At 35.5% G+C, this 15,604-nt stretch overlaps 1 protein-coding gene across 5 annotated transcripts in view; it reads right to left on the reverse strand.

Moving 5' to 3' along the window:
• Positions 1-9,914: 9,914 nt before the first annotated feature.
• NAP1L4 (nucleosome assembly protein 1 like 4) overlaps positions 9,915-15,604 on the reverse strand; it is a 39,676-nt gene continuing 33,986 nt past the window's right edge. For 4 of the 5 annotated variants that reach the window (XM_039350758.1, XM_039350756.1, XM_039350753.1 and 1 more), the window contains exon 15: positions 9,915-11,380. In XM_039350758.1, the coding sequence (XP_039206692.1) occupies positions 11,342-11,380 (39 nt within the window). In that variant the 3' untranslated portion in view covers positions 9,915-11,341. The remainder of the gene's footprint in view (positions 11,381-15,604) is intronic. The other variant, XM_039350757.1, reaches the window with a different exon arrangement.

The raw sequence follows: 15,604 nt of genomic DNA on the forward strand, positions 1-15,604 counted from the left end.
CCCAGTTGTACATGATAACTGCTGCAAGGCTATTATATGCACAAAAATAAAACATCCACAATGGAGGAATGGTTGGTAAAGATGTAGAATTAACAGATAATGCCACATTGACATGTTTGATTATAGCAAAAGAACAATAACCACATTTATTAATGATTGGAAACCCCCTATGGACTTTTTGCTGAAGAAAGAAAAAAATGAACTTGTGATTAGAAAAAGTGTGATTGGAAAGAAGGAAATTATGATGTAACCTTAAGAAAAAGAGGGTAAAATATAAATTCATTTATAACCACTGTTAATGTTAGAAGGCAGCTCTTTATAATCTTTTTTTCTTTATCTGTTCATTGTTTTCCTTTATTTCTTCTCTAAAATTAGTATTTTTATCTTGTTAAAATTCATTTAATAAAAATTACATCCACACAAATGTGCACACTAGGACATCATTGCAATGGTTTGACTATAGCCTGTATAGACAAGGAAAGATTTCAGTAAATATTCTTTGTTAAAGAAGAAAGACCTTGGGACAGTCATAATGAGGTCTTTCAGGAACCAGCACAGATTGAAAGAAACATGTACACCTTCTCCATAATTAAAAGGGAATGCAAGCACCATTGCACACTGCTATGGTAGATACTGAATCTCCTCAGATAGCTGAAACTCCTGCATGACAGAGTGCTTCAGTAATTCTCTCGCATGGCAGTGAAATATCACTGGGCCAATTACATAAAGACTACATTGTGTGTGCCTCTTCAATTTCTTTTCATATTTTTTTCAATACATTTGGAATCTATTCAGCTTTATTCCACATGTCTTCTTGCAGCCTGGTCCTAAATTCTGCTTAGGTAAGAAACCAAGTCCAGGTAAGCTCAATAATACATTTATTAAGCCAGCATAAACTGTGGATTTTGTTTTTTCTCTTTGCAGCCAAGGGCTATAAAATTTCTAAATGTCACTATAGAGATTTGGCTGATACTACTGTATTGGATGCCAATCTGATTGTGAAAACTTTGAATCATATCAGATAGAGTCATCCCACTAGCAGGTGTTTTTTAAAAAGTCTTTCATTTCCCCAAACTAAAACTGTGACATGGAAGTTATCTTGTACATTTACATAGAGTTCATCTAATATCAAATGGTATCATCTTTTGCACGTCGGTTTAAAATGGCTCTCATTTCTAAGAAGAATGTCATAGGGTTGGAGGCTAAACTACTCAAAGTTTGCTAAATCTACTGCACAGGTTCTTGAAACTGAAAGAGGCCTTGAGAAACACAACAGAGTAGAGCCCCTTGAGAGTTCTATAATTAGTCTGGTGAGGAGTGTGGATCATCTGGTTCCTTTTAGGCATCTTTGTTTAATTATAGTCCTGTTAATCTTAGATATTATTCACTGGGTGTCAGTGACATATATATTTAATAAATGATTATGGTAACTTGCAGAATCAGATATTTAGTCTGGATTTGGCATTTTTATCCACCTATTGAGGACCTGGAAGAGCAGGCTGCAGAGAAAATTGTTCTCCTTCTTATTTAAGCCTTCTCCCCAGCATCAGCATGGCAAAATTGCTTATAAAAAGCTCAACCTTGAAACAGGTGGGGTGGAGATGTATTTTTAAAGCAGCGCAGCTGCTTAAGCAGCCAAATAAAAAAAGTTTTCTTCACAGAGGTGGAAGGATCCAGAAGAAAAAGAAGCCCAGCCCAATGTTGCAAACGTATCAATTTGTTATCTGCTGTCCATTAATAAAGGAGAAAACAGCAAAAGAAGAAAATCCTAGAGAGGTGGGAGGATTTAAAAACAGACCAGGGTCCATAAAAATACTGTTGTATACTTGTAATGGTAGCATAGTAGCTATGATAATAGTATGCTGGTAGTAGAAATAATATAGCATAGAAGCACAAGTAATAGCATAGCATAGTGAACATTGTGCAATACCAATAGTAAGAGAAATAGGATATAGTGTAAGATGATAGACACTGAAGCAACTCACACATCTGTATATTTCACTTTTGTATCTTAGATCAGGGGTCCCCAACTCCCGGTCCGTGGACCAGTACCAGGCTGCAGCACGCCAGCAACCGGTCCACACAAACAAGTAAAGCCTCACCCGCAGGATGCAGGCAGCACACAAAATCATGCATCCTCCAGTATGTGGAAAAACCTCTCTCCATGGAACTGGCCCCTGGTGCCCAAAAGGTTGGGGACCGCTGTCTTAGATGTACAGCATTTTAAAAATAAAATATCTCCCTTATAGAAAATCCAGGTCTACGATCCAATGCTTTTGTGGATCTTTTGAGTTTGAACTGGGTATAGTTTAAAAATAATCTGTGACACAGGTGTTATTGTCTAATGATGTTAAAGGGATTATTACAGGACGTAAGCTATTCCAAGTAAAAGCTGCCTTTTGCCATTGACTGATGACAATTTTGTCAGTATGGATGATGTTCTAGTAGTGCTCCAGATGTTTGGGGATTGCATCCAAGGCACCTATTACTATAGGTACTATCTTTGCTTTCTTTTGCCAGTTATTTTACTTCTATTTGCAGGTCTTTGTATCTGGTTTTTTTCCAGTTCTTTCTCTTCTGTTCTGCTGTCTCCAGGTACTGCAATATGCACTAACCAGACTTTTTTTGGGGGGCCATTATTGACAATAGTTACTTCTGGGGCAGGTTATGTGACAGGTGCTTGGCTGTTTGAATTCTAAAGACCCTGAGCAGATACCTATGATGTTATATTGTGTTGGTATAGTATGCAATATGTGCAGATCCAAGTAGAGTGTCTTTTGTCATTGACAGATGGAAATGTTGCCAATGGGCAATTTTTTGAAGTGTCATCCAAGGCCTTCTGGTCTGGCACCACCATGGCCAGTGTATGCCATCATCTTTCAGCTTTGATTTTAAGACCTTTAGGATGTTCTCCAATTGTCTTCCATTCTGTCCTCCCTGATATTGCCACATCAGTTACCTAGTTTCTTTTTTATCACAGCTAAATTTGGTGTGTTATACACCAATACTTTACTAGTTTATATTCAGAATTATTATTCATTGCCTTGACAGCTATGAGATCCTTAGGTAGGTTATACTTTCTCAGTTCATCTATGTATGCTTTGTTGCAATTTTGGAACACAGCATTCTTCTTAAGCATCACTCAGACATTTAAAATTCTTTGAATCTACATGCCATCATTTACCATTTATTTTTTCCATGTTAAATACACTTCCTTCAGCAACCACAGGAGAAGCCACTGTTCATCCAGAATCCCTGGATGGTGACCCAGACTGTCCTGTAATTTGACTCAGATATAACTCATGATTCATGCTTCTAGCCCATCCCAACCTCATTTTTTTCATCATCTCTCTCTCTGCCCTCCCCTGTAGTGAAACTAACAAAATGCCTTGTCAGTTTCACCACAGCTGTGTCCATTTATTATAGACATCAGAGAGCAAATGGATAATTACTACATTCCCTGAGGAACACAGAGCAAAAGAGCTGTGAAGAGTGTGTCCTGGAAGGAACATGCCTCTTTTAAACTGAAAACCCAGACAGAAGTAAAGTTAAAATTACACCACATCCTTTATGTTTTTTTTACCAGCAATGAAATTATCTAGCTTTGGATGGGAGTTTCCGGAGAGAGATTTCATCACATATTTACCTGCTTTTCATTTAGGTCTAACTCTACAGCATTAGCATGGATTCATTTGTGTGTGCACACAGACACACACATAAACACACTTCATTATAGAAAAGCAACTTTGGTGGAGATTTACTATTAGCAGTGTGCAGATGTGAGGAGAAGGGTTGGTCTTAATGTTTTTCCACTGCCTATATTCCTCTATAAATTGCACACATGTATCTTCATGGCATCTTTCATCCCAAGGTTCAGTTCATAGGCAGATAACACTTTCTGTCTGCTGAAGTAGACAGTCACATTAGATAGGAAGCGTGTAAAGTTTGGGCTACTACAGAAAGATTGTTAAAGCACCTACTCCCTACCCAGCTTCAGAATTCTCCTGTCTTTCTCAAATTGTTTCTAAATAATATTAGAGCTATTTTATTTTCACATATGGAAATGTATTACCACAAAACACATTTTTTTTTCCTCAACAAGGACCACAAATAAGAGAGAAATCTAAATACAATTCCCAAATAAAAAATTGGGGACTCTTTGGGTACTCTGATGGAGTTTAAGAACGGTATTATCCAGCAATGGATTTTTCTTTAACCCCCCCCCCCCTCAGGGACCAAAATGCTGTTTTTTTCTTCTGAGCAAATCAGAGGAAAATCCATTTTTAAAGAAATGAAACTCTGACTAGTCCCAGAGTACAGGATTTGGTCAGACCATGATTAAGGGTAAACTTCGAAACATCTTTCAAATATCATTGGTGCAGTAAGGAATCAATGGAGCTGAAACAAGGTCAGACAATATTGTAAGGTATTTGGTGGAAACAAGATGGAGAGAGATAATTAGCTTTGTTTCAAGTTTCTAGTGCTTCCCTGCCCCTTTTATTTCTTGAAGAACAGGTATGGGATTATAGATCACTTTACAAGCCAGTAAAAAGACATTATTGTATAAACAGGACAATGGTTAGAGGAAAGGGGAAGTAATCTGATCATTTGGAAGTCTTCTTGTGAGAACCTACATAAATCACTTCATGCTGGCAGAGCCATTGCTGGCAGGCCTGAATCTCTCCTGAGCTATAGCCCAAGAAGCTTCAAGAAGACATTATTTGTCAAGATGCTCCAACATGTAAAATTGACCCTAAAGCATTTCCTGCTCCTTCTCCTGCTTCCTCCTCTTTGCAGCAACTGAATAAAGGGCCTTTTTAAACACACCCAAAAGAATGTGGTTGCTTTTCTCAAGGACACAATTCTCTCATCCTTTCTCCACTCTCTGATGCTGTAGAAATATTATTTGGCATGAAGCTATTTATAGCCTACCAAGATTTCATGAACTTTTAACCTATATGCTGAATATATATATTGAGAGAAGCTGGATTGCAAGAAGACAAATGTGGTTTTAAGTTGATGGAAGTAATTTTCAATAATCTGTGCTGTGCTTAGAGCACTCTAACAGCTGCACATGCAAATAATCTTTGAACTCTGGTAATGAGAGTCAAATAGTATAGCGGAAAATGGAATTAAACATAATGAAGAGCAAATGAATAACATGTATAGCAACCAGCCTTAGAAATTACAATAAAGATACCGAAGTGTTAGATAGCTTTGTTAGAATAACTTGGGTCCCAATTTGAGCCAGAGTTGCACAGGTATGAAATCCAGACATGCTGCATGGAAAGGAAATGATTTATTCATCCCCGAAACACAGAGGTTTACAAAGTTTGTTAGGGATAAACAAGTAGGGTTTTATAATGACAAAGGCCTTTGAGGCTAATAGGTAGATTGAGGTATTTCTGCCTTGGGCTTTGATTGTGTGCTGTGTTAGATGTGTATATCTGGATATTGTCCTGAGGATGTGAAGTCCAGGAGGGAAGATCCCCCTCAGATCTATAGATGCCTTTCTAAGTGTGGGTTTATTGTGAGGGGTCTGGTATTGTGATTTTATTTTGAGGGCATTCTGTTTCCAGATGGGTTGTAAATTGCTGGTGGATCAGAGGTGGTTTTGCAAATCACCCAGCTAGAGAGTGATTGAGACAGTATGAAGAGTAAAGTTAAGAGGAAAAATCTGATTTCTTATAATTTTCCCATGGCTTCTACTTTTTAGTACTGACAAAAGTGAAAGAACTAGCAGTCAAGAAATATACTAGGCTTGCACCCAGCAGGATAGCAAATTAAGTCTTTAAAAACGGTATTTGGATGCTACATGTGCCCTTAGCTACAAATTCAGAAATAATTTTCCCTACAACATGCTATGAAAGAAAAGATTTTGAAGGACAGAAAGAATGTTGATGAACTTTGGGGTTGGAGAAGGCACCCAAGAATGTCATGGAAAGCCAAGAAAACAAAACAAATGGATTAAAATTCAAATCAATCTAGAATTTTCACTTGAGGCAGAAATGACTAATCTCAAAATATATCCTGGACATATTACGTGAAGAACCAATTCTCTTTTGAGAAATTTATAACGGAGTAAAAAAGTGGAAAGAATGACCAGCAACAAAGTGGATGTTCTTGATTACAACAGGGATGCCACTGGAAAATCTGAAAACTACACTGGGGAGAGACCATCTTGGAGAAGGTCTGTTATTAGCTTGTTATATCAGCTATAATTCACTATCCTAAGTCTGTCTACTTTACTTCCAAAAATGAAATTTTCATGATTAGTGTTGTTTGGGAAAAGAAAGGCCGAATCTTTAAAATTTCACTCTCTTATCTGTTGGCGGATTAGCAAAGTTCTACCAAGTAATCCTTGCATTCTGTCTCATATGGACCTGATCTATGGAGAATTGCAGGAAAACCCGAGGTAAAAAAAAAAAAAAATCCAGTCAAAACACTGGACTGTGTATAAATACGTTATTTATCTTTCATTTTGCAAGAAACTAGAAAATAATTTTGAGAAACACCATACCGTGCATTTTCCATTAGTAAGCGGTTGCAGTTCTCATCAGACTTACGAAAGTTTCCATTTCCAAAATACATTTTTCCAGTTAAAATGCCTTGGGCAAAGTAATTTTATGTTGTCTGGATCAGTTCTTCCCCTGCTATCCAGTCCATGGTGTGCCATATTATACTTCCAGAGTAATATAGTACAGCTTTCCCCTTATTTGGCAGGTTCCAGAACTGTTAGAGTAGACAGCTGAACTATTCTAGTGGTTGGGAATTGTGGAACAACCTGCCTCCAGAAGCTGTGAGTGCTCTAACACTAGTCGAGGAGGTTGGACTAGAAGACCTCCAAGGTCCCTTCCAATTCTATTATTATTGTTGTTGTTATTGTTATTATTATTTTGTACATCAATACATCTGATTGGGGGAGACTGCATAAATAACTCATGCTACTGTTTTTTAGATTACTGATGTCTTGTTTCTATACCTACCTCCCCTCAGAGATATCAGCTTCTCAATTAGTCCTTCATAAAACTAATATTAGCACTTTTCCTGGCAAACTTTAGATCAGTGTTTCTCAATCTTGACAATTTTAAGGCATGTGGACTTCAACTCCCAGAATTCCACAGCCAGCAATACTGGCTGTGGAATTCTGAGAGTTGAAGTCCACATGCCTTAAAATTGTCAAGGTTGAGAAACATTGCTTTAGATACTGATGCACTCCTAAATAGTAGCTGAGTTAGGTAATTACCACATAGGTCACCCAGGGAAACACAACCTTGGCTTTAAGATATTCTTGAATCACTGTTCCTAGAATTGCTCAACATTGACTGGAGCGATCAGAAGTAATTCATCAACTCTAGAAAGCTACAAGTTCCATATCCATGCTACGATAGAATATTCAATATTAAAACGTTCAAGATAATCATTAAAGTATAGAGCAAACCTGATCTACCAGTGTGCATTGGAAAGTTCACTGTTCTCTAGGAAACTGTTGGAAGGAATCTTGCATTATTTTGCAGAAGATCAATCAAAACAATTAGAACAAAATTTTCTTTCCTGTTAGACCAGACTAAGCACAATACGTTCTCCACTGATGGATGTATGTATGAATGAATATCTGTTTGGCATTATCTGAAGAATTGCTATTTCCAAGTGTAACTGAGAATAGCATGATGACTCTTCCTGTTTCACTGCCAGAATCAAAAGGAACATTTTTTTGAAAAGCTTGGGCTTAATTACAGGAAGAAAAGCATATCAGTTATATGCTTTTGAACACAAACCCAGCAGCATTCAGCTGGAGAGCCCATTGCCATCCTGTATAGTGATGAAGGACGACAGTGTTGTTCTCCTTGCTTGGCTATTTTATAACTTCTCTAATTTTGCCAATTTTTTGTTTTCAATGCTATCTATACAGACATTTATGATTTTAGCATGTTTAAATACAATAACCATTATCAAAGCTTCAATTTCTTAATAAAAGGATCTTACCCCAACTTGACTTTATAGGGAATTCAACTTGTATTACTTTCAACCAGTTTTGAGATAAACAAACCAACAGTAGAAAATACCGCTCAGCCTCTTAAGATTTTGGATTCCTGATCACTGCTTTGAAACTTCAACAAGTTTGCTAAAACAAAGCACATGAAATTAAGCCCCCACACCTGTATTTAGAATGATTTCATCTTGACTTTCCCAAGAAAGTTTTTTTTTTTTTTTAAAAAAAAAACACCTTAAATGGGCTGCTTTTCAATTCTGAATATTGGGAGTGGAAAGATATTGTGTCCATGGGGCTCCTGTAAGCATGTGAAATACATAGTTTATTATGGTTGGCAAACTACTCTTTGGGATGAGTGAACAAATAAGCAAAAAAATAAGCTACATTTTTATTATGTACATATCAACTTACTAGGCTTAGAGTTTGTCCTAAGTGAATTGATGACAGAACCTTCTAGTCACTTTCTGCTATGTCTATTAATATAATGGGAATCAACTCAAAATATACAATATTTGTAGCCACATAAGTTACTTATCAAGTTATATGGAGGATTTCCCAATAAACAGATACGTGGAATTCTTAAGATTTAACTTTTCAAGCTCAGTACTATATTTGGTTCAACTGGGAGTTTTCCTATAATTTAAATAAACTTGTTTATTCAAATCTTTGTAGGCTGCTATTTGGGTATGTTATAAATTGTACTAAAATAACTTGTCTGGCAAAATATGAGATTATTAATCTAAATCTATCATTTTAGGTATTTATTACCTGTTTCCCCCCCCCAATATTTTATATTTTGATACTTTTTCTGTATTATTCCGCCATCAGCTCTTATAAAGGGTTCTATTCAACATCATGCACTAAATCCCTTTGCGAAGACATGAGGATAACAGTCTCTCCTGCTGTTGCAGGTAATTTATATGGCAAATAAACTTGAAAAGAGAATGTAGCCAGTAACCAATGAAAAAGGAGTTTCCAAGTGCTATTTAACTTAACAGAGATATTCAGACTGAGGAGCCAAACTACATTCCCACGGTACTTAGAGACAATTTTCATTGTTACACTAAGATAGAGCCCAATTCACTCGTGGCAAAAATACCAAGTTTAACCTTCACAAACCACAGAAAATTGTATACAACTGTGTGTGTGGGAAAAACCGTATAATCCAGCCACAAACACTTCAACCTGAAAATAAGAAATTTGTCATCAGTGAACAATGTAAATTAGCAGCCAAGCAGTATGTAAACCACTGAATTATGAGATAATTAAAGCCAGGCCAAAGTTGTACATTTGCATTTTCATCTCTACCTTTGAGTATTCTGGAAGTCATTTACTACATTGTTGTTAATATCAAGTTTTCTATTTACAGGTTTACTGAGAAAAAGAAACTAAAAAGCAGTATTTTATTTGCTGTTATTTATACAAGAATGAGAAAGAAGAAACTCAATCATTCTATTGACAAGATACAGAACCTGTAAAGAATTTACTCTGTTTCTCATCAAAATGCAAATGCTAGCTGGATTATTTTCTTCCTGCATGTTTACTTACATTTGTAAAGGTGGTTTTGGCTTGTTGACTGACTAAACTTTGAATGATTTCTGTTGAATTCTACCATTCTTTTTTCAAATCAAATTCCCTACAGCAGTGTTTCTTAATCCTGACAACTTTTAAGATTTGTGGATTTTAACTCCTAGAGTAAAACTCACACATCTTAAAATTGCCAAGGCTGAGAAATACTGCCTTAAAACTCAATACTCAACTGTGTCCCACAACCAAAATAAGTTACATACATACAGGGAAGTTTACAATTGGAATCTCAGTAGGGATCCATGTGACTAGTTGTTCTTTCTAATTGTCACACACTGATGAATGTGACAAGAAAATGTCATATATTGTTAGAGAAACTATCAGGACAATACGCTTCATGTTTCACAACTTTAATAGAATATTCTAACTATTCTGTACAAATTGAAAACACTGTATTAAGTTACAAATGTATAAGATAAGGCTGGAGCACTCTCTACATGCCTGGTAACAGCATACATACAATTGATAATGAAGTGTTGCCATAAGCTGGCATTGTATGCTTAAGAAAAGTGAACCGTATTCTGAATATTCTTCGGAAGGATTCTGGAGCTTTAAAAAAACATGGAAATGCAGAACGGAGTGACTTGATATTGCAGATAAACATCAGAACTATGCACCCAGGATGTATTTATATTTTTCCAATTATATAACTGTCACAGGCCTAAAATTGGATCATCTTCTAATTTATCCAGAACATTATTTTCCATGTTGGTGTATAGTTTCACTTTATTTTTTGTTTAGTGGAAGTCATACTTTGCTATGTTCTCTGAATTCCAATGCTGTAATTTGCACTTGATGGCTAAACCGTCAGCATGCCGGTTCATCAAACTCTGGTCTGTTCTTAAGGTTGAAGGAAGATTAAAAGGGAAGTTGCACCCAACAGTGGAGAACAAGCTTGTAAAATTGCAGCTTATGTCCAGGGTTAAGCCTTTGGATCTAAGAATGTCTGAACAGTGCCAAGCAAACCAGGGATATATATTTAAGTGCTGCAACCTTTTCAACCTAGGGAGCCCACATCAGGGTTGTTGTTTTGAAATGTCTGAGAAGCAATCATTTTCTTGAGTAAAGTATGAGTTTTCCACATACAAGTACCCATAGTTTATAAGCAGGATTTTCTTCAAGTATTTTAAAACTATTAAAAGTACTAGTTCACCAAAGTACTTACAAAAATGAATAAATAAGGTGAACAACTAAATATCTCTCAACCACTCCTTTCTTCAAAGATAAGGGAAATGTTATTTTCAGTTTTAAATTACTGGAAATGACAATGTTTTAAGGTACTCTGTAGCACTAGTCTGTCTGAATGGTTATAGGAGATTTATTTTAAAGGGAAAAGATCTACCAGAAGGCATATTGCTTTATTTGTTTTTACTGTATTTTATTAATTTAATATAGTCTAAATATTCCTATTCCATAGTATTTTCATAAAAACTTACCTTGCATTGAGGGTAAGTTTTTCAAAAAGGCAAATTATTTTTTTTAATTTAATGGAAAAGCCTACAGAGACAGTTGAGCTAAATTGTACCAAAAACTGTAGAGTGTGCTTTAATTAAACCTCATATTTCTCAAATGCATTAAGTTGCCACTGTACAAGTTAAGCAAAAATAAGAAAAGAGTTAGTGAAAATCATGCATTTGAAAACAATTTAGTTTAAGCATTGTTAATAGGTTTGTGCTGCAGTAATGGAATTTCCTGAACTGCAGGCCAGGTATCCAAATATTGTTACAGGCTGTTCAAATATCACTCTGAAGTGGTATTTCCTTATTGTTGTTTGCATTCAGCAGGTTGACTGGCATCTTTCTGTTAAAAAAGAAAAGAAAAAAGAGATTTAAGCAAAAGATACTTCTATATAGTACTGAATTTAATTCAACATTAAATTTAATTTTGTATTCATAACCAATATCAGAATTAAGATATGAAAATGGTAATCTGAAAAGTAATATTCAAGATATTGTGCTTTGAAAGATGGAGATATTCTTTATCCTAAAGGCAAGACAACCAGTTATTAAAGCTGTGCAGTGCTTTGGATCTAAAGGTTAAAAGGTGCTTAAGAATGAATTGCAAATTCTTCTGCAACTTTTCATCATGTCTGTTTTGCCTTCAAATCTGAAGTACTGCATATTGATTTTGCCTATATTTTAGCCATTACAAAAATAATGGATTACAATAAAGGTATATCGTCCTATTTCATACATTGGCTAGGGGCTCACCTATTCTTTCCAGTAACTGGTATAACAATCTGTGTTTTTACATTTTTGTATCATTCCTCCCTGAGATTTGGAATAAATAAATGGATGAATGTCATTCAGTACTGCTTGGCCCAGACCAACAATATCACACTTTCAGGTCATTGTTCAGAGAGAAGTCTTTCTTGATACCTACATTCTAGCATTTTTCAAAATATCTAAAAGATGCATAGAGATAGACTGAATGTTAACAACATCCTGATGAAGGACTATATTCTAAGATACTTGTCTCAAAGAAAGTTTCAAATTCTACCAAGACATTACCGGAACATCTCTCAAAATAAAGAAATAAAAACATAATTCCAATTTTAAGAAAAAGTAAAATGCCATAGGATCACATAAGAGTATATTGTAAGGAGCAAGGACTGCAGAAAATACTGAAGGAAGAAAAAAGGGAGAGTAATATCCATTATGTCTGCAATAAAGGATAAATTGAAATAAAAGGATTCTTTATAGGCTATCCAAATTGTGCATGAATACAGGTATCCCTGTTCTGCATAGTTTATTAAAGACAATCACAAGAATTTTTGGTAATTATACAATTGCTTATTTTTTAAATTGGTCTTTTTTAAAAAAAAAAAACCATTCTTCTAAGGGAAAACCCAAGATGTTTTTAATAAAATACGAACAATCCATGTAAAGCCTTTCTTACACACTCCTGAATGGATAATGAAGAGGTTTAATAGTTATCATAGATAAACAGTTGTGTGCAAACATTTAGGCATCTCTAACTCAAATTAAGAGAGCCAGCACTAGACTAGAAACTGGGAGAACAAACATGAAACAAGCTAGATGACCTTGGGCCACTCACTCACTATCAGCCCCAGGAAGAAGGAAATCAGCATGAATTGAGACTGACTTGAAGGCATGTCCCTCTCAAAAAGGTAAAATTGAACATTTCAATGAATCCTTAAGTGAACAGATATACTGTACAGCAATATATTGATATATTGTACAGTACTAAACACAAGTGTCTTTCTGCAAATCTGAATGCATTCATATTCATGTAAATGTATTTAAGGTCCAAACTAAAAACAGAATATATCAGGTACAGAAATTTGGAACCCTTCAACAGCTGATTCAATGCTCTTTTAAAAAAGTTTGAATTGTTAATAAGGCCAAAATAAGTGATCAGAACTACAATTAGCTAGGTCAATACAACTCCACAGATGAACAAATAATTTGACTCTTCTGTCCTCCCAAGTACTAATTATTGTTCTAATTACAACAACCATAGGCTCCTTTGGTGGTTGTGTAAACATACAAAAATGCAAGTAATTCACATTAACAAAACAGAGGATATGTTTCATACAGATAGTCCTCAACTTACGACCACAATTGGACCTGGAATCTTGGTCATTGAGTGAGATGCTACATGACCACTTTACTTAACAACCACAATCCTGGCCTTCCCAGTTATGGTTATTAAGCAACCATGTGGGTCATTAAGTGGAACATTGGGGAGAGGGCACAGTGGTGTCCTCTCCCCATCCCACTGGGAAAAATAATCGCAAGAATGCTGGGAAACGATCACAAGAATCGGTGTTTTTACCCGATTTGAGATCCATTCTTCCAGCGTGTGGGAGGATCCCCCCCCATATGGAAGGAAGAGGAAATCCCTCCATGCATTGGGGGAATGGATCTTAAATCCAATGTCCTCTCTGCTTGCAAACTTTCCTGCCAGCTTCCCTACTGACTTCCTGGGGAAGCTAGCAAAGAAGATTTCAAATGGTGATCACATGATCATAGACCAACCAGTCATAAATGTAAACAGATTACCAAGAGCCTAAAAAGAAGTCATATGATGGGGCAGTGCAATATTTTATAATGGCTGTAAAGCACCCATTCCAAAGCTATCATGACACTGCTACTGTTATTCAATGGGTAGTCATAAGTTGAGGATTACCTGTACTAGCATTTTCAGCTATGAGGAATATTGTTAAGAAATAGAAGTTAATGAAACTGTTGAAATAAAGGTAAATTATGGAAACCCCAGAAAAATAATACATCAGAACTGCCAAAAAGCTGGTCAAATCTGCAAAACAAAACCCAGAGATCACTGCAAATGGCCTTCTGAAAAGTTTAGCTGATAGTAGAGTAATTGTTCACAGGTCCACAGTTCAGCACTGCTTTTGTAACAATAATCTGCAAGGGAAAACTGGCAGAAAGTAACCTTTCTTCTGATCTCACCATCATTGTCTAATCTGTGCACGCATGTATGCGCCAGCAAACAAACACACATACACAAACACACTGAAATATTCTGAAATAAAAATTGAACTGTTCAGCCATAACCACACAATATACATTTGTGGAAAAATGATAAAGCATACGAAGAACATGCTAGCTATTTCAAAAGACAGCAGTTTAAAATATACCTTCAAAATAATCAAGAACACTTATAGGAAACAAAGATAAAGATTTTAGAGTAGACTTCACAGTTTAAACTTTGGTATCTCTGCATGAAGATCTCAAATATATAAATATGTAAAGTAATTTAAAAAAATTTCCAAGCAAGGAGAATTCTGCAAGGAAGAATGGAAGAAAAATTCCAAAAGCAAGAAAACAACTCCCTACAATTTGTGATACTTTCCAAAAATTCATTTGATGATTAACTGTTAAAAGCGCAATTCACATCACGTGAATTTCTAATGAAAACAATTATTTTAACTTTGATGACTGCTTTAAGCACGTTCCTGTTTTGTATTCCATTCACAAATATATTTGAACAGTAGCAAATCTAAATCAAATCATTTTGACAGCACAGAATACAGTAAGTTTGTGTAATTTTTCTGTTAATATTAAAGATGAAGATTACACATATGTAATACAACATACTTATTATGAAACACTGGAGCATTTTTAAAAAAGGATAATGAAAAGGGCAAGTACAGGTGATCCTCGACTTACAACCATTGATTTAGTGACCATTCAATGTTACAATAGCACTGAAAAAGTGACTTATGACCATTTTTCATATTTACAACCATTGCAGCATCCCCATGATCATGTGATCAAAATTCAAATGTTTGGTAACCGGCATACATTTATGATGATTGCAGTGCTCCAGGGTCACGTAATCATCTTTTTCTACCTTCTGACAAGCAAAGTTAATGGGAAAACCAGGTTCACTTTACAACCACGTTACCAACTTAACAACTGCAGTGATTCACTTAACAGCTGTGGCAAGATTGTAAAATGAAGCAAAGCTCACTTAGTAACTGAAATTTTGGGCTCAATTGTGGTTGTATATCGAGGACTGCCTGTAATATGCAATGCTGTTTTCCAAATGATTGAATATTTTATTCAGAGAAGGATTACTGTAATTCCTATTTTCTCTTATATATCCTTAGCGTTGAGTGTACACAAACCTGTCATTTCTACTATTAGAAATGTTTCCTATGCAGGTCATAGAACATTGATCAATCATGTGTAGTAGCTTCTCAGAAGGAAGACATTTATTCAAAATATCCCCCCCCAAAAAAAGTGAATACAGAAAGGCTATCTATAAAATTAGCTCTATAGTCCAATAATCCATATTAAGGCAACTTTGGGAACAAAAAAAACCCCTAAAAAGTAACATCGTTTAGCCACTGGGATGTACCCTTTACTGAGGATAAATAGGGAATATCTGGTGTAAGAGTAAGGAAAGCAGTAACTGAATATTATTTGAATACTAAGTAGTTAGGCTGGAACATTTCTTTTTAGATTGTATCTGGACATTTGAGAACACATAACTAAATAATTATCAACTTCCCCTCAAAATTGTCATTATCTA

Source organism: Crotalus tigris, unplaced genomic scaffold (genome assembly GCF_016545835.1).
Source record: "Crotalus tigris isolate CLP2741 ecotype Arizona unplaced genomic scaffold, ASM1654583v1 scf7180000018354.2857554, whole genome shotgun sequence".
Classification (NCBI taxonomy): domain Eukaryota; kingdom Metazoa; phylum Chordata; class Lepidosauria; order Squamata; family Viperidae; genus Crotalus; species Crotalus tigris.